At 43.5% G+C, this 25,340-nt stretch overlaps 1 protein-coding gene across 4 annotated transcripts in view; it reads left to right on the top strand.

Moving 5' to 3' along the window:
* Positions 1-25,340, top strand: part of LOC124787195 (flocculation protein FLO11) — a 628,869-nt gene that overhangs the window by 577,287 nt on the left and 26,242 nt on the right. The window contains exon 1 of one of the 4 annotated variants that reach the window (XM_047254323.1): positions 23,112-23,154. The exons of 2 other annotated variants lie outside the window; for them this stretch is intronic. In XM_047254323.1, the coding sequence (XP_047110279.1) occupies positions 23,132-23,154 (23 nt within the window). In that variant the 5' untranslated portion in view covers positions 23,112-23,131. Of the gene's footprint in view, positions 1-23,111; positions 23,203-25,340 lie in introns of those variants that run through there. One more of the 4 variants, XM_047254322.1, reaches the window with a different exon arrangement.

Below are 25,340 nucleotides of genomic sequence, written 5' to 3'. Positions count from 1 at the left end.
TATTTATTTCGGAAATTAAAGGCGGAGACAGAACTTGGGAAACTCCAGGAGAGAAAAGTTGGCGAAAGGAATTTAAAAAATGATTGGCCTGAAGATTTTCACATACACACTGCCGCCCAAAATTACCTTACAGGCTATATGATACACATTTAATATACAAAAAAATTTTGGTACTGGAAACAATTTGAAACGGTGAAGAAAGCACACACATTTCATCGGAGAACATGGCATATGACACAAATTACAGCAGAGAGGATAAAAACAGTTGCTGAGGCATTCTGTCCATATCTTTAAATGTACTTTAATACAAGGAAAGACTACGCACTCCGAAGAAATTACCTGAACGGGAAGAAAATTAGTAGTGGTGATGTACATGTACATCAAACAAAAAGCAGTTGGCATGATTTGTTCAGGTGAAAGCGTTTCACAAATCGAGCATGTCGATAACGCATAGGTTCCCCTCTGACCCTTATACAAACACTTATTCGGCTTGGTATTGGTTGACAGAGTTTTTGGATATCCTACTGAGGGATATCTCGCCAAACTCTGCCCAATTGTCCCGTTAGTTCGTCAAAATTCCGAGGCGATTGATGGTGTTGCCCATAATGCTCCAAACGTTCTCAACTGGTGAAACATCCGACGACCTGGCAAGCCAAGCAAGAAGACAAGCAGTAGAAACTGTCGCTATATGCTGGCAGATATTATTTTGTTGAAATTTAAGACCAGGGTGGCTTGCCATGAAGGGAAACAAAACGGGGCGCAGAATATCGTCGACGTACCACTGTGCTGTGAGGATGCCGCGGACGACAACCAAAGCGATCCTATGAAAAGAATTGGCACCCCGGACCATCACTCCCGGTTGTCGGACCGTATGGCAGTCGACGGTCAGGTTGGTATCGGATCGTTGTCCGAAGCATCTCCAGACACGTCTTCGCTAATCATGGAGGCTCAGTTCGAAGCGGGACACATTACTGAAGACAATTCTACTCCAGTCAATGAGATTCCAGGCCGAAAACGTGTCTGAAGACGTCGCGTACAGCGGTGGGATACCAACCTGACAGTCGCCCGCCATACAGCCCGACAACCAGGAATGATGGTCTAGTAGGGATGCTGTTTCATTTCATAGCAGGAGCCCTTTGTCATCCGCGACATCCTTACAGCACAGCGGTACGTCGAAGATACTTTACGCCCTGTTTTGTTGCCCTTCTTGCCAAACCATCCTGGACTTACATTCCGGCAAGATAATGGCCGCTCGCACACGGCGACGGTTCCGGCTGCTTGTCTTCATGCTTGCCACACACTGTCTTGGCCAACAAGGTCACCGAATCTCACGCCAATTAAGAACGTTTGGAGCATTACGGGCACGGCCCTCCATCCAGTTGGGATTTTGACGATCTAACGCGCCAATTGGACAGATATCCCCCAGGAGCAATCCAACAACTCTATCGATCAAAGACAAGCGAATAATTGGTTGCCTAAGGGCCGCAAGTGTACCAGCGCGTTACTGAGTTGCTCAATTTGTGAAGCTCTGTCTGTTGAATAGATCAACCAATTTTTCTGAAATCGCAATCATTTGTTTGTCCGTACATGTGCATCACATCTATCGATTTCTGTCCCATCTTATAATTCCTAAGTGCTGCATCATTTTTGTGTATTTGTGTTGTTTAATAGACGAATCAGATACGCAGATAGCTAGTCATGGATCTAATGACATTCGGAAACTAATACACGACGACGAGTTTAAAGCTATCTAAGATATCAAAAAATGGCGGTGGGAGACAGTGATTCAACATAAATAGTTTGAGCTGGAGACAAAATAATACAAAGCAACTTGATAAAATATTTACAAAAGTATGACAATTCCCCAAAACGGACACAATCCTGCAGTTATTGTCTTTCAGAAGAAAGGAGACAGACAGTATATGAAATACGATGAATCTTTCAGCCTCCTATTGTTCACTAAAATTATGACTAGCCATATTGAAGTAAACATCAATTTTTAATCAAGAAAATGATAAGGTGGCTTTAGAATTGTATGTAGCACAATGTGCTCCTCGAAAGTCATGAACGAAGTTGTAGAACGGAGAAATGAATACCTGTATAAATTACTGTTTTGTGTAAGATTCATCGAGTTAAGAAACACTTCGCTCGGCCCTTGAGAAACAACAATTCATTGATTCAACATTTCTCAGTAAATAGAAGAGGGCTATACAGGGTGGTCGGAAACAGTCTGACCAGCTCGTAAGGGTGTTGGAGGGCTGCTTGTGTTGACTGATAATTGTTAAGAAAAAAATTCGATACGTTGCATCGTTTCCGAGTTAATTTTAGCATCGACGTTAGCCAACCAGACCGCTGCGCTCACATATTCAAGCGGCCTGCCAGAGATGGTGTTGCCAAACGTGTAATTCTTTTTGTTTCCTAAAACCGAACAAGAGAGCGATAGAAAAGATGGATGTGGGACTCTGGTAAGGATCGAACCCGAGAAGAAGGTTGAACAATCTCGTGGGCTATCATCTACGCCTTGAGAGAAGCTGGCGCTAATTGTATCTGACGAGCCACTTGTATTTGCACGTGCAATGGCCTGATGGGCTAATTTCAATGCTAATTAACTCGGAAACGGCGCAACGTATGGAATCTTTTTCTTAACACTTAGTTCTCACCACAGTCTACCGTTCAGCACCGTTACAACCTGTTCAGACTGTTTCTAACCATCGTGCATTTATCGAAGTTACAGCTTCTTTTAGACTTCATCACGATAATGAGAAATTCATCATTGAAGCAGCGGTCAGGCAAAGAGTTTAAAAATCAACAAAACTACTCGGCAGTCGTAGAGAAAGTTTTCTGGCCCTTGAAGTGAACAGACGAAAAAAGATTGCGTGCTGAAAGATCGTACGTGACCCGCTTATGTTTTGCCGTTGCAATTAACAGAACAACGAATGGAAGAACATTATGCAAGTTTGAATGTAGAACTGAAAATCAATTACAGTAATTGTAGGAATTGACATCATGTCCCACTACCAGCTGCTGTTCAGTTTATTCTCCATTTTGCTACGGGTTTCGATCACAGACCATTATTCAGCGCGGTTGTACACATTGTGGACACAGGAAGGTGTTAGCTGAAAAGGATGTTTGAAAATTGTAGTAAGATTACAAGCAGTTCGTACAGACTACCATTAACAGCAAGACTTAGTATCTCCGTCAAAAAGACTGAATAAATGTGAAACTGAAACTACTGAAAGGAAAATAATAAAAATTAACAGTGCGGCCATAGAACTAGTTCAGAACTCTTGTATTTAGGACTGTTGAAAACAATGAATAATTGAGACCAGTTTTGGCTTAGGACAGTAAGATATGGACAATTAATGGCAATACAGTTCAAAAACTGTGGGCTGCTAGACATGCACTCGAGAGTTGGATACTGGAAACCCTGAGATAGGGAAGCAGACGTATAGATCAAGGACCAGACTGAGGCGAAGACGTATGACTGTAATGAAAATTAATTATGCTGGCCGGAGTGGCCGAGTGGTTCTAGGTGCTAAAGTCTGAGTTTTGAACGTTCCCCATTGCATGAAAATGTCGTAAGATGGTGGAATTACAACGATTTATCACATCTGCCACTTGTCAAGAGCACTGGCGTGGATCATTGAGGATTAATACGTTTAATCGATCTACATCAAAACCGGCATGTCTTCCTGAACGTGAATAGTTACTGATGTCAAAACAACCCTCCTTAAAACGAGAAAAACCTTTTCTTACTGTGCTCTGTCCTATGGCATTACCACATACATGGCTCAAATGTTTCTGGTTGTCTCTGCTGCTGTCACCCCTCTACTGACTTCGAACAGAAGAATATGTAGGAAGTGTTCTGATTTCTCCACTTGGCGCTTCAGTCCGCAACCGCGCGACTGCTACGGTCGCAGGTTCGAATCCTGCCTCGGGCATGGATGTGTGTGATGTCGTTAGGTTAGTTATGTTTAAGTAGTTCTAAGTTCTAGGGGACTGATGACCACAGGTGTTAAGTCCCATAGTGCTCAGAGCCATTTGAGCCAAAATTAATTATAGGTGGAAGGTACATGTAACCAGACGAACGAATGATAGGTGAACAACGAAAGCTATTAACTTGATTCAGAAGATGAGAATAGAACAAGACGGTGGCCAAATGTTAGGTGTGTAGATGTGATTAGTAAGTACGAGGGAGGAACACGAATGCCCAAGTTCGAGTCTTGGTCCGTCACACAGTTTCAATCTGCCAGGAAGATTCATACCAGCGCACACTCCACTGCACAGTTAAAATCTCATTCGGGAAACATCCCCCAGGCTGTAGCTAACCCAAGTCACCGCAATATCCTTTGTTCCCGGAATGCTAGTCTTCCAAGTGTCGCAGGAAAGCTTATGTGATATTCGAAGGTAGGAGATGAGGTACGGACGGAAGAAAAGCTATGAGGATAGGTCGCGAGGTAGCTCAATCGGTTGAACACCTGCCCGCGAAAGGCATAGGTCCCGACTTTGAGTCTCGGTCCGGCACACAGTTTTAATCTGCTTGGAAGTTTCATTGCAGCGCACACTCCGCTGCAGATTGAAAAATCTTATTCAGGAATGCACCTAGCTGAAAACCGCATAGCTTGGGTAAGACCTTTCTTCAGCAGTAGATATCATATTGGTAACGACGAGGACGACGACGGTCGCGATGTGATACGATGAGTACCCCATGTATTTCTCAAATAGACCGTATTATTTCGGGAGTGAGAGTCGTATGTACTTGCCGCTAGCGACGAGGGCGCGGCTGAAGGTCTGTCGTGTGATGGGTGGCACACGCGCTGTGCAGAGTGGTGGCGCGGAACTCGCGCCGGCCTTGCCGCGCCTCGCGGCCTCCGTTGGCGCCAGCGCGCGCTACAGGCCAGCCCGTGCCACCCGCTAAAAATACGCCGACAACTTGGCTCTGCCGGTTATTCCCACCGCAAAGGCCACGGCCGGCGTGCGCCTAGCCCTGCTGGGCAAATTTGGCCATGCGCATCCACTGGGCCAAGCGTGACGTGCTATCTGAGACACTGTGTCACATCGATGACTGACATTGCTGAAATAGTGGTAATGAGCTACTCAGACGGGAATTATCGCAGTTGTAATGAAGCACTGTTGTTTGTATAATCGGTAACTGCCTTCTTCTTATTATTATTCTTATTCTTCTTGTCTTCCTCCATGAGCTGTCAGTCTAGAATAGTTTTGATTGATGCTGTCATCTTTTGTCTAAAACATCACACGGAAGTGCTACTCACACCTCCCAGCTTGGTTAGGATGTTTCATGTGAGACTGGGCGTCTCAAAGAGCCACCGAGAGATTCGTTAATGATGTCGTTTTCTAAGCTACGCTCCAATAACTTACCACCAGTAATAACAGAAGGTGAAATTTTCTTTTCATAGCGACAAAAAATGCCAAAGTCGCCTAACAATGCTGAGGGAAAAAGTTATTACTGGTTCCTCGGTTAACGGCTGAGGCTTACAGATATTCAGTTGTTTCAGAAGCAAAAGCCGCCATCACAAACACTCCATCATCCGGTGGCGCCCGGCACGGAGTTAGAAGGCTCGGATCTTGAGGTGAAAGAAATTTTCACTGTCACTGATTGCTCAGAAAGGGGAGGACATACGGTGGTGTACAGGTCCTAAACATCAGACCTTCCGCCAGTGCCCAGAGTTAAATTTCAAACCTTAGTAAATCAGTGCATGGGACACTGTTGATGGTCATCTGTTCACCTCTCATCATCATCATCGCCATTAACAAGAAGCAGGCAAACACGACATTGTAAATCTCAGTATGCTCCTGTCACAAGCCGCTAGTGGTCCATGATGGTTTTTACGCTAGTGATGCTCAGAGACGGTGTGCAGACTGCCGTGTGATGAATATTTTAAATAATTTTGTGACGGGTACAGTGCGTTAATTAGTGACGCGGGCGCCGTCGCCGTCTCAGCTCCGACTTTTCATTCATGTTTCGCGAAGTCTGCATTCTGAAGATAACCGAGACAACACGTGATTTGTTCTGCTTGCGCGTGCGATACACCGGGCAACTTGACCATTTCTAATTCACTGGAACTATATCTAAGAATTGCGCCATTGCGCTTATGATAGTTTCGTTATTGAGCCATTGTGTACCAGGTTCCCGGATATCTAAATTAAGAAATCTATATCTGACGATTATTTCGGCCAGACGAAGATAATCATCAAAAGAACTCACGCCTACGTAATAATCTTATCACACTGCTTCAAGACAGGAAGTTGCGCCACTACTTCAGGTTGCGGTTGCCATTTTGAGTGTTACTTAATTATGCCACTCCTCTTCGAAAAACAGAGTAAGCCTGGGACTGTAACAAGATAGGCTCTTTTTCTGAAACTAGAAGGAACTTTCAAGTACAGTGCGTCACTCTCTTAAGATCTTCGCTTGCAGAAGTCAGATTCTTTTAACAAGGACGCAGTAGAGATCGTCGTCATATTTCCACACTTTTTCTTGTGCAATGCAGTACTACCACCACCATACTACTACTACTACTACTACTACTACTACTACTACTACTACAACTACAACCACTTCGGTTTGCCAAAGTTAAATCACGAGTCCCTCACTAATGACGTTGACGTTAAACCCTAATTCGCCTTCTTTCCTTCCTTCCTTCAAATTTAGGTTACTTGGTGACTAGTTGCAGCGTAAACGACATCGAAACAGGTGATCGTCGCACCATAAGGGACTTAACATATTTGTGCCGTAGCTGGTCGAGGTAGACATTAGGAACACAGTGTCCAGTCACACAGATTCAAATTTGGAAAGGAAGATATTCACAAGAGTTTCTAAAATGCAGCTGTTGATGAATTTGTGTTCTACAACTTTTTCGTGGTGCATTGTAATCTTTTGTCGAATGATTCCTAGAGCTAACACAGTGATGAGGCGCAGCAGATTTAAGTACCGGATTCGGAAAGATCACGTTTCAAATTCCCTCCCGGTCATCAAGATTGAGCTTTTGTTTTTAAACTGCTTAAAGCGTTTACCGATATCGTTCCTTTGGAAAGGACACAGCGGAATATCTCCCATTTCCGCGTCAAACCTGTGCTTGTGCTCCTTCTCCAACGACCCCGTCGTCGACGGGACGCGAATGCCTGATCTTCCTTACTTTTTTCCCCAGCGTTAGTCGTGTTGCGTGCCTCGTCGGTTGAGAGTCTGTACGAGGCTTCACGTATTACGGCCTTGTCGCCTGGCAGCATTTCGTCACCCGTGGATATGGCCGTATCTGCCGGGCGCCGCCACTACCGCAACCCACTTCCTCTGTCCCGGGAAATTTCCTTGTGCTCATATCGACACTGATCGGGCCTCACCGAGCTGTTTGACCACACTGTATAGTTTTCTGTTTACTGGTGAATACTGTTGGAACTGATAATATTCCACCTGTAACAGTAGGATAAACCTGAGTATTCCACTGTAATGGAAAACCGCAATGCTATTTTCTTACGCTTTAGATACTGAGTTCTAGTGCTTCTAAATATAAGCTGTTACGCGAAGCAAAACAGAAATATCATAGAAAAGGAAATGGTAGAGTTGTTCGAGAACATTAAAGTGGGTAAACCATTATGAGCGGCAAAGATATTGGATGAGGAAAGATAGGTGGATGATAATACAAACATTCAAGGGTAATGTATTATTTACGGCTCGCCGGCAGCTCTTCAGTGTAGTGAAGGTAAGTTGCTGTATCGATATATAGCATATCTGTAAAATCTGCGACCTAAATGACAAACATAACAAATATGTCGAAAACTCACCCTGTCAGAAATTAAATTTCCAAACTTCAAGCACAAAGTGAAAGAGATATGGGACAAACTTAAGAGAACGCAGAGAGAGCATGACGAAGCTGAATGTGCAATTGTAGATGAGCGTTGCTCCGGACAGCAACTGGGAGTTGTAAGCTGTATATGGAGAGAAGCATGTGCTGTATTACTTTGCTGGAGGATGTACATACTGCACCTACTCTGTTGCTGTGTTTCTTCGCCCACTCTGGCGTCTTCAGCTGTAGAAACGACAGCTGTGTTTTAGACTTGTGAGAAAAATGGTTTAGGTTACGTCACCACGATAAAAGCTTTTGACAATGTCAACGTTATACAGACATTGCAATTATCAGTGATAAAATACTAGAAGCGAAATGTTATCTGCAACTACTACACCAACCAAACGGCAGTTATAACAGTCGAAGGACATAAAGTTAAAATGATACAGAAAAGAAAGTGAAGCAGTATTATAGCCTTTCCCTCGTGTGTTCAAATTGTAATCTGAGAAGGAGCGAATGGAACAAAGGTGAAATGTTGGAAGGGAATTAAAACTGAGAGGGAAGAAATAAAAATAGTAACGTTAGTGGATGGAATTGTAATTCTGCCAGAGATAGCAAAGACATAAAACATCATTTAAATTCATACACCACAAACGATTACTTATAACGTGAGAGGTCAGTTGAACGGAATGGATACTGTCTTGAAAAGAGAATATAAGATGAACATCAACTAAAATAAAACAAGGACACTGGAATGTAGTCAAATTAAATCAGGTGCTACTAAGGTAATTAGGTTACGAACTGAGTCGCTGAAAATAACAGATTTTGTTTGCTATTCTGTCAGCAAAATAGCTGAAGATTCCCGGAATAGAGAGAATATAAAACGCAGTTCGGTAATAGTGAGGAAAGTGTTTCCGAAAAAGTTTGAGATTTTGACATGTAACATAAATTTCCTTAAAGTCGGTATTTTGTGATGATATTTGTCTTTAGTGTACCATTGTATGGAGTAAAACGTACACGACAAACACTGCAGACAAGAAGAAAATAAAAGCCACAGAAGAATTGAGAAAGATGGATTGATCAGCTATCTAATGAAGACATACTGAATCGAACTGAAGCTAAAATACCTTTATGGTGAAGTTAGGAAACGTACGATATTGCAGTGCTTGTATTGTTAAGAATGTTGCAAGCCACTGCGGCGGCTACAGCCGTTATAAAATGGAAGAAATGTATTCGCAGTTGTGTATACAATCAATCAGCAGCTGTGTAATGGAATGACGACAGTGAAAATTTGTGCTGGAACGGGACTCGAAGACATATTCCCGCTTTACTCTAATGGTCGCCGTAACCGTTTCGCGTATATGTGCGGGACTCACAGCCAAACGCAGACTTCCGTATGTCGTCGTTCATGCGTCACAACCTGTTCTCGTACACACACATATAATTTCTATACAGGGCAGGACATTTTAATTGAAATTCGTTGCCCGGTATCTTCGGATAAGTACAATATTACAGTGCCTTTGTTTTTAAGAATAACGATGCAGTGTTCCTTCGGACGTGCATTACATAATCTGAGTAGGAGTAAAGATTGTGCCGCTGGAACGACGACGTATGGGAGTCGGGGTCTGGCCGTGAGTCGTGAGCGGGTAGCCAAAGCGCCTTAGGCGATCGCCCGCGTAAAGCGGGAAATCGGGCTTCGAGTCCTGCTTGGGCACAAACTTTCACTGTCGTTATTCCCTAGTACAGCTGATACTTGTTCGCATTCGCAACTGCGAATGCGTTTCATGAAGAATGAAGGTTGACTGGGCTCATCCTAAGGCTTCAATAAATAACATTTTTGGTTTTATAGGAGAAGACCAAAACGTGACTTCATTACGAGTGACAGGTTTCAAATAGACTTGGTACAGTAGTTACCCAGATTCCAAGAGACGTGGAAAATATTCGCTGATGAGCCAAAACATTATAACCACATGCTTAATAACTTGGTAGCGCGTTTTGGAACGAAATACATCACTGGTTCTGACTTATCAAGGATCCGACAGTTTGTTAGTATGTTTGTGGGGGTATGTGGCGTTAGATAGATATCTAGGCACAGGTCATATAATTCTCGTAAATAAAGGGCCGCTGATTTACGTACGCGTTGATGGAGCCCGATAGCGACCCGGAAGTGTTCCATAGAATTTAAATTTACATCAGTCGAATTTGCTCGCCGAGACATGAACGTGAGTTAACTATAATGTTTCTCAAACCACTGTAGCACAGTTCTGGCTCCGAAACGCAGACAATTGTAATACCGAAAGATGACATCGCCATTGAGGAAGACATCAAGCTTGAAGTGATACAGGTGTTTCGCAGCTGTCAGTGTGTCTTAGATTACTAGGTCCCATGCAAGCACAGGGGAATGGCTCCCATAGCATGATATTGCTCCCACCAGCCTGCGTCCGTGGCGCTCTGCACGTTTCGAACTGCCGTTCACCTCGATGGCGGCGTTTGTGGAGACGGCCATCGACGTAGTGTAGTAAAGATGTTAGGTGGTTGGTTGATTCAGCGGAGAGGACCAACCAGCGAGCTCGTCTTTCCCGTCTGATTAGGGAAGGATGGGGAAGGAAGTCTTCCGTGCCCTTTCACAGGAGCCATCCCGGCATTTACCTGAAGGGAAATCACGGAAAACCTAAACCAGGATGGCTGGACGCGGATCTGAACCGTCGACCTCCCAAATGCGAGTCCAGTGTGCTGTCCACTGCGCCACCTCGCTCGGTAGCAAAAATATGATTCACCCGAAGATACGACAAGTGTCCATTGATCGTCGGTCAAATCCTGATAGTCACGTGCCCATTGCAATCGTAGCTGACAGTGTCGTTGCGTTAACATGTGAAGGATGGTCTGCTGCAGAGGTCAACGTTCAACAATGTACGATGAACGATGTGCTCCGAAACACTTGCTTCTGCATCAGTATTGTTCTCTTTCGGCAGAGACGCCACAGATCACCATCTATCCTATTTTATAGAGCAGACAAGCCTCCGAGCCCCCTCTTCTGTGAACAGTCGTGGACGTTCAACCATTTGCGCGTAGTGGTAGTTTCACTGTCCTCCTACCTCCTTCCGTAGATGCTCACGACAGTAGCACATGAACATTCGACTAGCTTCGCCGTTTACGAGATACTCGTTCACAGGCTGTGCATAATAATAATAACAATAATCTGCCCTTTGTTAAAATCGCTTATCTGAATGGATGTCTCCATTTGCAACCCATATCTTCGCTAGGGTAATCCCCCGTCCGTGTCTGCTCCGCTTACATGCTTCTATTATCGCGTCACGTGGCCGCAACACCACCAGGCAACATCCAAAGTCGCGGTGGACAGTACTCAAAAAGTTTTGGGTGATAATGAAGACTAGCGGTGGAAGTTGCATTGAACTTACATGAGGTCAGATAAGAACAGCCAGTTATCGATACTATCTTTCGACATGCTACTTTCTGCTATAATTGTTCTGACGACGACCCATTACCTCCTGCCTTACGTGACCTGTTTTCAATCGGTCAGTTTCAACTTCTTTATTACTTCTCTGATTTCGAAAAAAGAGGTAATGGGAACCTTGTATTTAGATTTCAAGTAAGAATAGTACCAGAATTTAGTAAAATATTTATTCTGATATTATATTTTAAAGTTCGTGGAAACTATAGTCCTCTCTGGCGAACTGAGAGAAATATTGCGTTGGCTTGAAATGACATTGAGCCCGCGGTGATGGTTACTTGTTTTGAAAATAGCTATCATGGAATTAAGCAAGTAGTCCATCGTCCGGTCTGCAAACTCGATGGACGTGGAAAGTCGAGCTCTACTGCTCTGTGTTGACGTTGACTTCCTCGTGCCTAAAGGCGGAACAAGTGTTGCTTTAGTAAATGGGGCGCGTCAGAGGAGACCATAGACGTTCAAGAACTTGGCTAGAAGACCTCCTTGCCAAGTGGCGGTGCTGGAGTGATCCCGGTAGCTGCAAAGGAGGAAAAACAAACTATTAATGAATTGCTTATGCATGTTGGTGAAGGCGGCTCGCTCTCCAATTGTACCGCCTCCATTTTTCCGTTTTTTTAACAGGGTGTACCAAAACTCTCCCGTCCGCACTGATTTTCGACGATGTTATAAGTTGCGCTAGGGACCGCATCTACCTTCTCTCGAAGTTAGCGTTGGCGACCGTCCTGTGGAAGGTTGTTTAGCTGTTGCACAATAACTCGCTCGCCACCTGCTGTGAAGAAGGTTGTGTCCGTGGAGCACCGTTTTTCATTTCAGAGATGAGATTTAATGGCCCCGTTTAAATTTAGTATGTGTTCTTACATGCTTTACCCAGCGGAATATTTTAATTTTCCAGTGGTTGTACTGATATTGACTTCCCTAAACAGTTCCGACGAAATCGTTATGTAAAATTATTCTAAAAACCTCCCAACAGTACGAAATTCAATCGACACTCGAGCATCATCGTAGTTTTATGTAACCGCCGCAAGAAAAAATGCGGAGGTTACCATTTGTTTGTACGTGCCTTGCTTTTTTCAATCTCCTTCTTTGCTGACCTCCTTTGTGTACGTTCAATAACCCTTGTAGTCCTACTTGATGCGGGTCCTCCACACACTTGAGAAATGTTCTAGGTTGACTCTCACGAGTGTTTTGTGAGCAATCTCCTTTGCAGAATGATTGCTTTTCCCTAGTAATCTACAAGTGAACCGAAGTCTGTCATCTGCTTTGTCTCTTTGTCTATGACTGACAAGGGGAGGCCGCCAATTGTGAAATTCAGATTCGATTCATACTGCGCATAATAAAAGCTCATGGCCAGAGGTGTAATGTGGCAAAGCACCAAGATGCACTTCTCAGCCGTTGTCGAGAAAATCGACAATCAAAAGAAACCGTTGCCCTGAAATACTCTCTACGATTAATACTTTTTTACAGCGTCGTGGCGCAGCGGTAAGCGCTCGGGTTCGTAATCCGAAGGTCGCCGGATCGAATCTAGCGCCATGTAATTTTTTTTATTGTTAGTTTTTTGTAATTCAAATATATATATAAACTATTAATGAATTGCTTATGCATGTTGGTGAAGGCGGCTCGCTCTCCAATTGTACCGCCTCCATTTTTCCGTTTTTTTTTAACAGGGTGTACCAAAACTCTCCCGTCCGCACTGATTTTCGACGATGTTATAAGTTGCGCTAGGGACCGCATCTACCTTCTTTCGAAGTTAGCAGGCAACTACGCTGTTATGCGGCGGCTCGTTTCGGCCCATTCCACATCTGTCCTTCAAGTGTAACGAGCGAGTAACGGAGTTTATATTTCATACCTGGCACAGCGAATTTGTGTTCGTGGGGTCTCATTTCTAATTCGAACGTTTGACTTACGTTATACGTATTCGTTTCGGAATATCGTTTCTACGTCTTCCGTTAACTATACGTGGTTAACATTATGAAGACAATTAATAACATTTGCGAAATACAACTTTGTTTGCGGAAAACATGATGATGTTCGAAGTCGCCAGTTTTTCCACGACAAACGACTTTCAACAACTTATTATATGCATAATTGTTGCAACTGATTGCCAGGAATATATATATATATATATATATATATATATATATATATATATATATATATATACACATCTGAATTACAAAAAACAAATACTAAAAAAAAAGTTGCATGGTGCGAGTTTCGATCCGGCGACCTTCGGATTACAAACCCGAGCGCTTACCGCTGCGCCACGACCCTGTGGAAATTTATTAATCGTTGAGAGTATTTCACCGCAACTGTTTCTTTTAACTGTCGATTTTCTCGACAACGGCTGAGAAGTGCATCTTGGTGCTTTGCCACATTACACATCTGGCCATGAGCTTTTATTATGCGCAGTATGAATCGAATCTGAATTTCACAATTGGCGGCCTCCCCTTGTGAGCCTATGCGATCGTTCCATTTCATTTCCCTACAAATTGTTATACTTGTGTACTTGCATGCGTTAACAGATTCCATTTGTGACCCACTAACTAGGGTGCTACATTTTTCGTTGTGTGAAGCACAGAATTTTACATTTCTGGGTATTTAAAGCGAGTCACCAATCTTCGCAGCACTTCTAAATCTTATAAAGATTCGACTAAATATTTGCGCAGCTTTCTTCAGACAGTAATTCATTATAGATAACCACATCATCTCCGAAAAGTCTTAGGTTGCTATTAATGTTGTCTGCAAGGTCATTAATGTAAAACATGTAGAGCAATGTTCCCATGGCGCACCCTCGAAGTTAATTCTACGTCAGTTGATGACGCATCATCCAAGATAACATGCTACGTCCTCTCTGTCAAAAAATCCTCAATCCAGTCCCTGACATGCAGTACAATTCAAACGCTTTTGGGAAGTCAAGAAATACGGCATTTAAACATCTTGGGGTTGAAGCTCTTCTGCTCATGTTTGCTTACAAATAGATTTGTTTTTGGAGTGTGTCCGCCTTGATCAGAATACAGTTTTTTTTCTATTTCTTAGACCAGTTTCGCTAAAGTTTCAGCGACGCCAGTGTGTTTTTGTTTATTATTGATCTTCTTACCAAATACTGTGGAATTCTTGGATTTTTTTATGTTATTTAATGTAGTTGTTTTGAGTTACAGTTCGTCGCTTTTTCTAGTTTCCGCATCATCTTCACTGTAGAGGCCTCTGAAACAACTGCATTAAATAACATAAAATTCCAGGAATTCCACAGCATGCCGTAAAAAGAAAATATAAAAACACACTGATGATGCAGTTATTTCAGCGAAAAATGTCTGGGAAATAAAAAGAACAAGAAAAATTGTGTTTTGTTCAAGGCGGATCTTCTCCAAAAACAAATACTCCATTTACCTGGCTGCATGGTTTTAGGATGTATTGTGAAAAAAAGTGCGAGATCGGTTTCAGATAATCGATGTTTTCGAAACACACGCTTGCCCGATGCGACAGAAGATGGCTTACGCCGTCAGCGAATAAGTCTGCTGTCGGATCGGCGGGCTCGACCGTAAACTAGTTCGGCAGGCGGCGGAAAAGCGCGGAGTGGACCAGCCAGGCCTTGGAAAGCGCGCGCAACCACGCCGCCTACGGCGCCTGCCGCTGCCGTACAAGTCGTGGCCGCTCGTGCACGTAGGACGGACACCGCGTTATGTGGCTGGGGGCGGCATCCCACCCTTGTCGTTCTGCCGCTTCTCTGTCTGCCACTAGGAAACTTTCGAATGTCGCATGGGTAACAACTATGGGGAAATGACAGCGGTATCACTGACCAACCGTTTATTACTGTTATTGGGGAAAAAAGAAATTTCTATCATCGCTGGACTAAAAAAAGTGATCGCTAAATAGGACACATCCTGAAGCACCAAGCAGTCTTCAGTTTGGTAATGGAGGAGACAAAAGTCATGAGATAGCGGTACATCCTGACATCGTGTCGGACCCCCTTTTGCCCGGCGTAGTGCAGTAACTCGACTTGCCATGGATTCAACAATTTGTTGGAAGTATCCTGCAGAAATATTGAGCAATGCTGCCTCTACAGCCGTCGATAATTGCGGAAATGTTGTCGGTGCAGGACTTTGTGCACGAACTGACCTCTCGGTGATGTCCCACAAATATTCGATGATATTCATGTCGGGCGATCTGGGTGGCCAAATCATTCGCCCGAATTGTCCAAAATTTTCGTCAAATCAATCGCTAACAATTTTGGCCCGGTGACATGACATCGTTTTATTCGGAACATGAAGTCTGTGAATGGCTGCAAATCTTCTCCAAGCAGCCAAACATAACCATTTTCAGTCAGTGATCGGTTCAGTTGGACCAGAGGACCGAGTTCATTCCGTGTAAACACAGCCCACACCTTATGCAGCCGCCACCAGCTTGCACAGTGCCTTCTTGACAACTTGGGTCCATGGATTCGTGGGATCTGCGCTATACTCGAACCCTACCATCAGCTATTACCAACTGAAAGCGGCAGTCATGTGATCAGGCCACGGTTTACCAGTCGTTAAGGGTCCAACCGACATGGTCATGAGCCTAGGAGAGGCACTGCAGGCGCGTCAGTGGTCTGCTGCCACAGTCCATTAAAGCCACATTTCGCCCCACTGTCCTAACGGATATGTTAATCGTACGTTCCACATTTCTGCAGTTATTTCAGACAATGTTGCTTGTCTGGTAGCACTGACAACTCTACGCGAACGCCGCTGATCTCGGTCGTTAAGTGAAGATCGTCGATCACTGCGTTGTCCATGGTGAGAGCTAATACTTGAAATTTAGTATTCTAGACACACTGTTGACACTGTGGATAGCGAAATATTGAATTCCCTAACGATTTCCGAAACGGAATGTCCCATGCATCTAGCTCCAACTACCATTCCACGTTCAGAGTCCGTTAATTCCCGTCGTGCGGCCATAATCTCGTGAGAAACCTTTTCACGTGAATCACCTGAGTTCTAATGACAGCTTCGTCAATGTGCTACGCTTTTATACGTTGTATACGCGACATTATGCCATATGTATATGTTCATATCGCTATCCCATTACTTTTGTCACCTCAGTGTGTAGTAAGGAGGTTCAAATGGATGTAGGTTGTAGTTGCCATGCAGAGCGCACGGCGCTTGCACAGGATAGACTAGCGTGGAGAGCTGCCTCAAACCAGTCTACCTGTCAACGGTACTGAAGATCACGACGACAGCTCGGGAACACATTCGGAACCATAACGTTTGACAATCTGGAGGGGGAAATTCCCGGAAAGCGCAGGTTAACAAAGGGAACTCCCTATCGCATCCCCTCAGATTTACTGGCAAGAGGGCGCAGTGGACAGCCCGTCGAAAACTGAACACAGATCAAGGATGAAAACAGGAAGAAAATGCACTGAACTGTGAAAAAAAAAGCAAGATAGAAACAGTGATCTGCCCAATCAGAGGAAGTGCATCATAGAGCAGCGTAAGTAATCGATGGCGTCGTAGTTAAGTGATTACGGTGCCATGCGGGCGAGCCGTGTTCAGAACTCCTTCGTGCCAATCTTTTGTTCGGTGTATACAGATTTGTGTATGTGTCGTATTGTAATGCCCGTTTGGAACAACGAGGTGTAAAGAAGGATGACAACGCGACAAGCCAACCGAATCTCCACCGGAAAACACGTCTGATGTGTCTTACACGGTATTAGTGACTACGTGTGTGTCTCATGATAAGAATCTGTCATCGACGCATCTTAGCTTGTACGCCTGGTTAGTAAGTGAGATATGCCTCCTTGCCCGATTTAGGTGTTGGTATGAATGGGATTGTTATCATTCCCAAGACAATAATAGAAACATAATAGCTTATCACATAAGCCGCAACAAATGAATGCAACAGTTTCACAATCATACAGTTCCTCTGTGCTCTCTCAAAACATATATTTTTAACACGGTTTTGGAGTTGCATTCCGTTACGGAAGTTTTGGCTCTTGAATTCCTTTGTTGTGACATAGTTTGCAAACGTTTATTTGTTGTTTTTATTTCTGTGAGACGTCTATGTGGTATTCTGCCTGCTCTTTCTATTCGTCACATTTACTTGCGACAGTGGTGTATTTTTACCACATGACTCATATTCTGTAACCAGTATGACAGCTGCGAAGACTACATGAAGAGAACAAATATTTGAATGATGGACGGTCAGTTCATGATGCTGAGGAAAAATAGAATTAAAAAAAAAAAGCACGAGGAAGTACTGAATCCGGTGTATCCGCTTTGCAGTCTAACACCGTGACCACTTAATCACGACGGCGTGGCTCTTCCACATCGCTCGATATTGCACTTATTAGGCTTGGACCGTTCACTATTTCTGTTTTGCTTTTTTTTACAGTCCAGCACACCTTCTTCCTGTTTTCATGCTTGATCTGTATTCAGTTTTTGTCAGGCTATCCACTGGGCACTGTGCCATCTTACCACTAAATCTGAGGGGGGTGCGATGGGAAGTTTCCCTTGTAAGTATGAATCGCCGTTCCACAGAAAAATCGTGCGAGAAAGATCTATTATCGCCAACTTTGTGACTACTTCAATGACGGCAAGTTTGTACTATACTGCAGCTAGCTAATTAATGAAACACGTAAGTTTTGTTGTCTTGCGTGTCTTTTAACTCTTCTGGGCAGAGAGAAAAAAAAAAAAAAGATTGCGTTGGACATCCAATTTCACACATTTCGCAGTATATATAACCAGGAGCGTTTGGAAACAGCCAAGTGCCTTTGTTTTTTAGTGTGTGGGAATGTTGTGGCGTTTGATATCTGTGTAGCGACTAATACAAATAGTCAGTCGATTGCTTATTTGTAAGATGCTACAGCGTGGTTTTTCTTTTTCAAATCGTTCCTGTGGGGTTCTGTGATTGCTTCTCGACTTTCGACGTATGGTAGATCAGACAATGAAATGATGAATGTAACCTCGGTCACTTGATGGCGATTTTTACTAATGCAGTCAATTTGTACCTTGACGACAATGACTGCTCCTTCCCCACATTTGTGTCAGTCGGTAAAGTGCAGCAACAGTCGGAGGTAGCTTTTGTTGCCTAGTGATTAGATTGAATGTCACATTAGTCATATTGAAGTGATGGTGTCACTGCGTAACAAACGTGGACAGTAATTTAGATAGAAGAAATGACAGCATAGTCAAGAAAGAGGAAGAGAATAGTGACCACTTTTGTTGGATTGTGTGTATGCTTTCGTGAATCATTTCATTTTAGTGCAGGAAAGAGCTCGATGGCATCGTATTGACAAACCGTACAACATTTGCCATACTTCTCCGAACTAAGCGATCTCGTAACTCAGTTAGTCAAAAAGTTTTGGACTTGGTTAGTAAAAAAATAGAGAAGAGTTAAGATGGTGGTTTCAATGCTTCATGTGTTCTGAATACTCTCTCGCACAGAACATTCATACAACTATGTGAAACTGTCAGAGAAGTTCTTCTTTGAGATGTTGTTCAATTGGCGCATCACATTTGCACCTTCTTCGCTCTTGGCGGACCGAAAGACCCTATCTGCACTTTGTCGTTTTGTGGTATTTGCGTACTGATAACACCAAGTCTCGTCTCCTGTGATGATTTTTTCAGAAAATTATAGACCTTGTTTTTCATTTCAGTCGAGTCACGGTAGGCGTCCACGTGTCCTTGTTTTTGTTCTGGAGATAGCCTGTGCAGGAAAAACTATGCTCACACTTTTCTCTTTTTCAAGGCGTTCTGGAGAATGTCTTGAACACGTTATTTAGAGACGTTCAGTTCGTTTCTCCATTGCGATTTGTGGCACAACAACGTTGAAGTACTACGGCTGCAGGTCCACTACGCCATGAGTTATACGTTTCGTTATCACAGTTAATCTTGTTTAAAATTACACTTTCAGCTTCCCAAAACTAATAGCTAACCATGGCAGTGATAACAACAGACGACCAACATAATATCACCTAGTGCACGGATCGGTGAGAAACGCAACGGTACAGCATTTGCGACCAGGCACATGACAGTCGCCCTGGAACTGAACTCAACACTGCGTCAAACGCTGCGCTAGCGACAGTGCTGCTGGCTTCGTCTTCGAGATTTTCAAATTCACGCGTTTCTTTTGTGACCAAGGCCGCCGAAATAAAAGGGACGATCGAGGTCTGTCGGTGCTCCCTCTCCTCTTGGCGCCCTAAGCCCGGACCTGTCCACGAATCGTGCCCCGTTCCAGTCTAATTGTGGTTGGGGAGGGGGAGACACACAACATTGAAAACAAAGCGATGACGTTTTCGCAACATCAACGACGCGACCTCAGTAGGAGACAGCGGCCGGAAATCGCACCAAAAGTCCGCGCACCAGGAAACAGGCTTCCGTAAAAGTCCTGCCTGAGCCAGCCACATTCCCGCTGAGCCGAGGGCGCGGAAGCGCGCCAGATCTCAAGGCAGTTCACCAGCAGACATAGTAACCGCGCGTCAACTATCGGCTTGCCTTTTCCTTGCTGTGCTCTTTCTCCTCTCTTTGTAGTCCCAGTGTTCGATAAACTCCTTAGTTTCAGCGTTTTATTTTTCAATGCTGTTTCTAGATTTGTGTATGAGCAGAATGATGGTGTTCCAATGGGGTCTGAGCCGGTTGGTAATCCCTATCTTAAATAATATAAAATTTATTCATCCGAAAGGCACTTTTTGTCAGGAACTATTGGGAACAAAATTTTGTAAAAAAAACATGGCTTGTAGTTTTAACATTTCTAACCACGTTAACAGGAATATTTCTGAAAATAGTGATTAGTTTTAAGATGATAATTAGTTTTGTAAAAAGTAAACATTAATAGTCTGTCTACATTTTGTATATAGACAAGGCTTTAATTTCTTTGAGATTTACAAAATGGGACAACCTTTGTGTTAAAATATCCACAATATTCAAATTAGTATATCCTGTAATTTTGAACAATTCTGGCAAGTAAAAGCTGGGGGAAAGTGCACTTTATTCTTAAAAAATGCAACTTACGGGAAACAGCCATTAAAGTTGCCAGTGCATCCCAGCTCCTTAAAATGGATTGTCTTCATCCTCTTCCATTTCATCTTGCAGTGTCCTTTACCTGCTCCTCTGCATTGTCTTGTCCTTGTTTCAAGGTCTCTGACAGATCTATCAGGTGCCCTCACTTTTCTTTATGTAAATTCAACATTTGTTTCACTGTGAAGCGAGTAACAATTTCTAGCAGGTAGCAAGTCTTTTTCGGGGCTTCACACCTTGCAACATTTCCTTCAGTAAACGTTGCCACTGCATCAAAGACACCACAATACGGTGTACCAATTGACACAAACACTATCTTGGGAATTCTGGCTCAGATTACGTTGTTGCTGGATTCTTTAGGATTCTGGGTGCAACCATGAAGACATTTTTCAGTAATCTTACATGTGACAAATCTGTGAATGTTTCTTTCCATAACTCCACTATGGGAAAAGATATAGCTGGTTTGTGAATAAATTTTTGACCATTTTGCTGTTCTTTATTGTATTTGCACCATGAATCGCTTTCTGGGGGCCATAGGCCATAAATCGGTTTATCGTCTGCTGAAGAGAAGTGAAACAAAACTGGTAATACAACTTATCACATTTCGCCTGATGGCCATGATAGGTTCTCTGAGTCTGTTCTTACAATCTAACCCTCTGCCATCTTCTAATTTCTCTCCTTGTATGAAATTGTCAGTCCTCGCAGCCTCATACCCATTTGCTTTTATACATGAACTATGCACTCCAGTTTAGTGATTGTTACATTCTCTCCATGTGGCTTTGCTTCCATAGCTGCTTTTAAAGTTTTTAAATCCCCATCTCCTAAGTAACTGGCGAATCTTCAGCTGTTCACATTCTTGGAAAATAGTCATGCCCTTACCGTGTTTTTTGTTAAATTCTTTTTTTTAATGAATGAATAGTCCAGAATATATATATATATATATATATATATATATATATATATATATATATATATTAGTGTGTTATATATCACTGGAAAGTGGAAATTCCATAGATTAAGATCCATGAAAAATTGGGAATTTTCTAATTTCATTGAGAACCGGACGAAATGATTTCCATTTACAGGTTTACGGAGTCAGTAGTGCCGTGCTGATATTGTAGTTGATTAGTTAGTAGACGCGTGAACTGCTACTGCTTAGTGTGCTAGATTTCCCGAACAAAAACAATTTTTTGAAGCTCTGGGACCGGCTACAAATAATGGATCAAGCCGGAACTCGAACACTGAGCTGTCAACACGCAGTGCTCTACCTTGCAGTTCTCTGAGCAAACGTCACGGCAAGATGCTGAGGTTCATTGAACGGCCGCCTCTGTAATGCAGGATTTTTCTTTGGCCATGAGTGTACTGAAAAACAATGTGTTATTCACGCGTGAAAACATAGCAGTGTAACTTATTATCGTAAGGTTTAGAACTTTTTCAGTGTGATCACATAGTTTAACAAATGGAGAGGAGATAGGTACAGAATATATGCTCTCCAAATAGAGGCGAACAGAGTTGCGGCACCACGGTTGTGCAGTGGTCTTCTACTATTATAACTGGTATATCGGCCGTACGTGAGGAACTGTAGAGAAACATGTACGTGACAAGTGTTTAATCATCGGCGTGAGTGATAAATATATGAACCATTAAGTTTTGTTGTTGGTGTATACCTATATCTTGAATGATATCCTGATTCTCTTCCACACTCATTGATGATGTTTGTCATTAGCCGGGAAGGTAATCCGAAACGCGGTGTTTGGATTGTTCTTACTTGTGCTGATGATGGAAACTGGTGCAGTATGTTTAGGAACATTCTCTTGGCCTACCGACAAGACTTCTTTGGTCCGTATAGGACTTAACGTCTGTCCCATCGTGTAATGTCAGAGAAGAGACTCGAGAGAAACATCCTGTCAAATCTATTACTGCGTGTTTAAAAAATTTGAAGCTATATTAGAAATGACGTAAGATGTTTCTCTGGAAGAACATCATATGGTTTGTCATGGTTTCTGCTCCTGTGCGACGAACAAATCACTATCAACAACACTGCATGCCCTCGCTTTATTCGAAACAGCCGAGGTGCTTGGGATTTAATCAGTGACCCAGAAATGTAGTCCGGTGGTCGGGAACGGAACACTGATATCTGCCCTCCCTACTTTCTGTCCAAATGCAAATTAGGAAAATCCTTTCAATTATTTGCATTGGAACAGGCTCACTCTGCGGCAGTGAATAGGGTACTGCAACAGTTTAATAATTTCACATAATTGAAAGATCATTGTAAAGGACTGAGAGAGGTGGTCGAGGAAAAAAAGGTATTCTGGATTTTTGTCATCTCGTCGACACAGAGATGGAAGAGACGGAGCGTCATTTCGGATTTAATAGGAATTGGGAAGGAAATCAGCTTCAGCCGAATATTTGCATGAAATGAAGTGCCGAAACCACAGAATAACCAAACCAAACCAAGGATTTGAATTCCAGTCCTTCCGGATATAAGACCTATCTCTGTCTCTGTTCTAATACCGACGCGATCGGCTGATGAAGCGGGATTAGCTGCGGTTGCCAATGTGCGACATTGGCAAGTGAAGTAAAGTGAGTTCGTGTAGTGCCGGCGGGCGTGCGTTAGCCGCGGCGTCTCCCGTCGGAATGAGTGCCGAAGGGTCTTGTCGCGGAATGCCGGTGTGCGCCGGCCGCCATATTAGGCGTCGCAGCCGCCGTCCCACACATGGGACGGCTGCGCTGAATAAGGCCGAGCGGGGCCCCTACCCAGGCGACGCTCCCCCCTCCTCCGCCTCCTCCCCCACCCTCACACGCGGAGGCGGCAGGCGTCGGCGTCGCGACGGGCGCGCGCTCAGTGCCGGCAGAACCTGCGCCCAGGGAGCATGGGTCGCGAGAACAGCAACAGGTCAGTGGGCGTGCGCCAGCTCTGGCGCTCCGTCGCCGCCGCCTTTAGGTAAACAAGCCAGCGTGGGCGGTCCCCGCGCGCTCTCTGCCTGCCCGTCTGTGCCTGCTCTCAGCTGTGCCTGCACCTGAGCGCTCTACCCCTCTCGCACGCGTGGTTCTAAAGTGTTGCAGCAGTGATTGAGTGATTGTGTTGTGCGGAATCGTCGACGTCGCAGCTTGTCGTGTTACGCTGCACGTCGGTGTTTTGACGGTGTGTTTCTTAACAGTGAATCGTCTTTCTCTGTTGTACTGGTGCCACACAAATATTCCACAGACGTGCTGCTTGTCGCTAAATTGTGGTGTGGTTTTCATTAGTGAGGACAAACAGCAACACAGTGCGTCCTATTTTTCGAAGACACTCTTTCGAGTTAAGGCTGTAGAAAATTAGCCATCTGAAAAAAGCACATCTCCGTGTTCCACACGTTTTTGAGTACAGAAGGAAAAGTAGCACAGTCTCGGCTCTATTCAGTGATGCATGTAGCGAATATTTTCATACATCGTTAGTGTATTCATAATCAGCGGAATATTACCCGACATGGCAGTGAGATATTATTCACACTTCATTCTCTGTGCCGTACTCTATTCGAAGATGTACCTGTTTTAGTACTTTATATAAGTGCCGTGTGCATAGATCTTCATCTGTAATTCGCGAACAACTGTGCGGTGTTTGTAGAAATTTCATAGTAAGTCATTATTATTATTGTCATTGTCTCCCTCCCACCCCCTTCCTCCCACCCTCCTGCACCCTTTTGTGGCACTCATGGTTGGTGAGCGGAAATGACTGTCCATATGCGTCCTTATAAATCTGAATTTCTCTACTTTTTCTGTCCTCGTAAGTACATGAGAATGTACTTGGTCACGAACCTGAGTAATGCGATGTCTTATTTTTACTGTTTTAATTCTGGGTATTGAATTTCGAGTGAAACGAGGCCATATCTTAGGCTGTACGTTACAGTACCCAGAAAGTCGCAGCCTAAATCCATTCCACGGCTTGACAGTTTCTTTCTTGCCTTCATATATAGCGAGCAGTAGTAAACACTTCGAGTGTGTGGAAGCCTCCTAAAAGGTTTCGTTAACGCTGCGATCGCGATTTTTGCATATAGAGTTCTGTTGCTCAGTGATAGTAGACTTAGCACGTGTTACGACGAGCTTGATGGGATAGTGCGTGAAGGACGAATCGGCTATCCTTTGGCGCTCAGCTTTACAAAAATCGTTCGTCTTGTTGTTATCACCTGGTGTTGAGATTAGTTGCTGTACATTTTTTAGCAATTTTGCATGTCCTCAGTGTTAATTGGAATGACATTTATAAAGATTCATACTGCAGATTCCAAGGTACACAACCTGTGGAATTGAATTACTGGTGGCTCGTCGGCTTCTCACCATCGGGCGATAGCGCAGGCGCCAACCACCAGCAGCTTTCACCGTCATGTGGAAAATTAGATATTTTAATAATCATGAACGGCATACTAATCAGTCAAACTTAGCATATACAGAGTAACATTTTCAAGTGGTAGTTCCAAAGTAGCTAAGCTGATGTAGCGAAGAAATATTTGAGTGATATCAATTTTGTCTCTGTCGAAGGGTAAGGAAAAGACACTGCACTAAGTTGTGTAGAGGCGATCACAGTGTAGAAGTAGCACTCAAAAACTAACACGCGCATTAAGGATCCAGGAGTTTTTGGATGTGAGATCCCGCGATTCATTAATCGTGATTGGAAAAACATTGTAAAATCTGATCCGCCCAGATGCATCAGATTTCTACCTCTAAATGCAGCGCACAAAGTGTCAGATGATGTGTAATCTTCGTGTTTTCTGTTGGGCAAGTAGTGGAAGACGTTTTGGCGAAGAGGTGTTTCACTTTTCTGATGACAGGTGAAAAGGAAGTAGATGGTCTACAGCTTATAAAAATGCATAGATAGTGAACAGTAATCTTTTTTGATGGTCATAGGATCGATGAAAGAGGACTGAAACGAAAGAATGTTTTAGATTCCATAGAAAGCTACTGATTTATTCATGCTCTTGATTGATAATTCAGTACGAATAATTACATGACGAATAGTCATTTATTTATTTTTTCAACCTATGAACGTGGACAAGTCGCCTGCAAGTATTCATGTTACACAGAACTTTTTAGAATTTTAGCTTTTGT

Source organism: Schistocerca piceifrons, chromosome 1 (genome assembly GCF_021461385.2).
Source record: "Schistocerca piceifrons isolate TAMUIC-IGC-003096 chromosome 1, iqSchPice1.1, whole genome shotgun sequence".
NCBI lineage: Eukaryota > Metazoa > Arthropoda > Insecta > Orthoptera > Acrididae > Schistocerca > Schistocerca piceifrons.
This window is presented reverse-complemented; position numbering and strand designations above follow the sequence as displayed.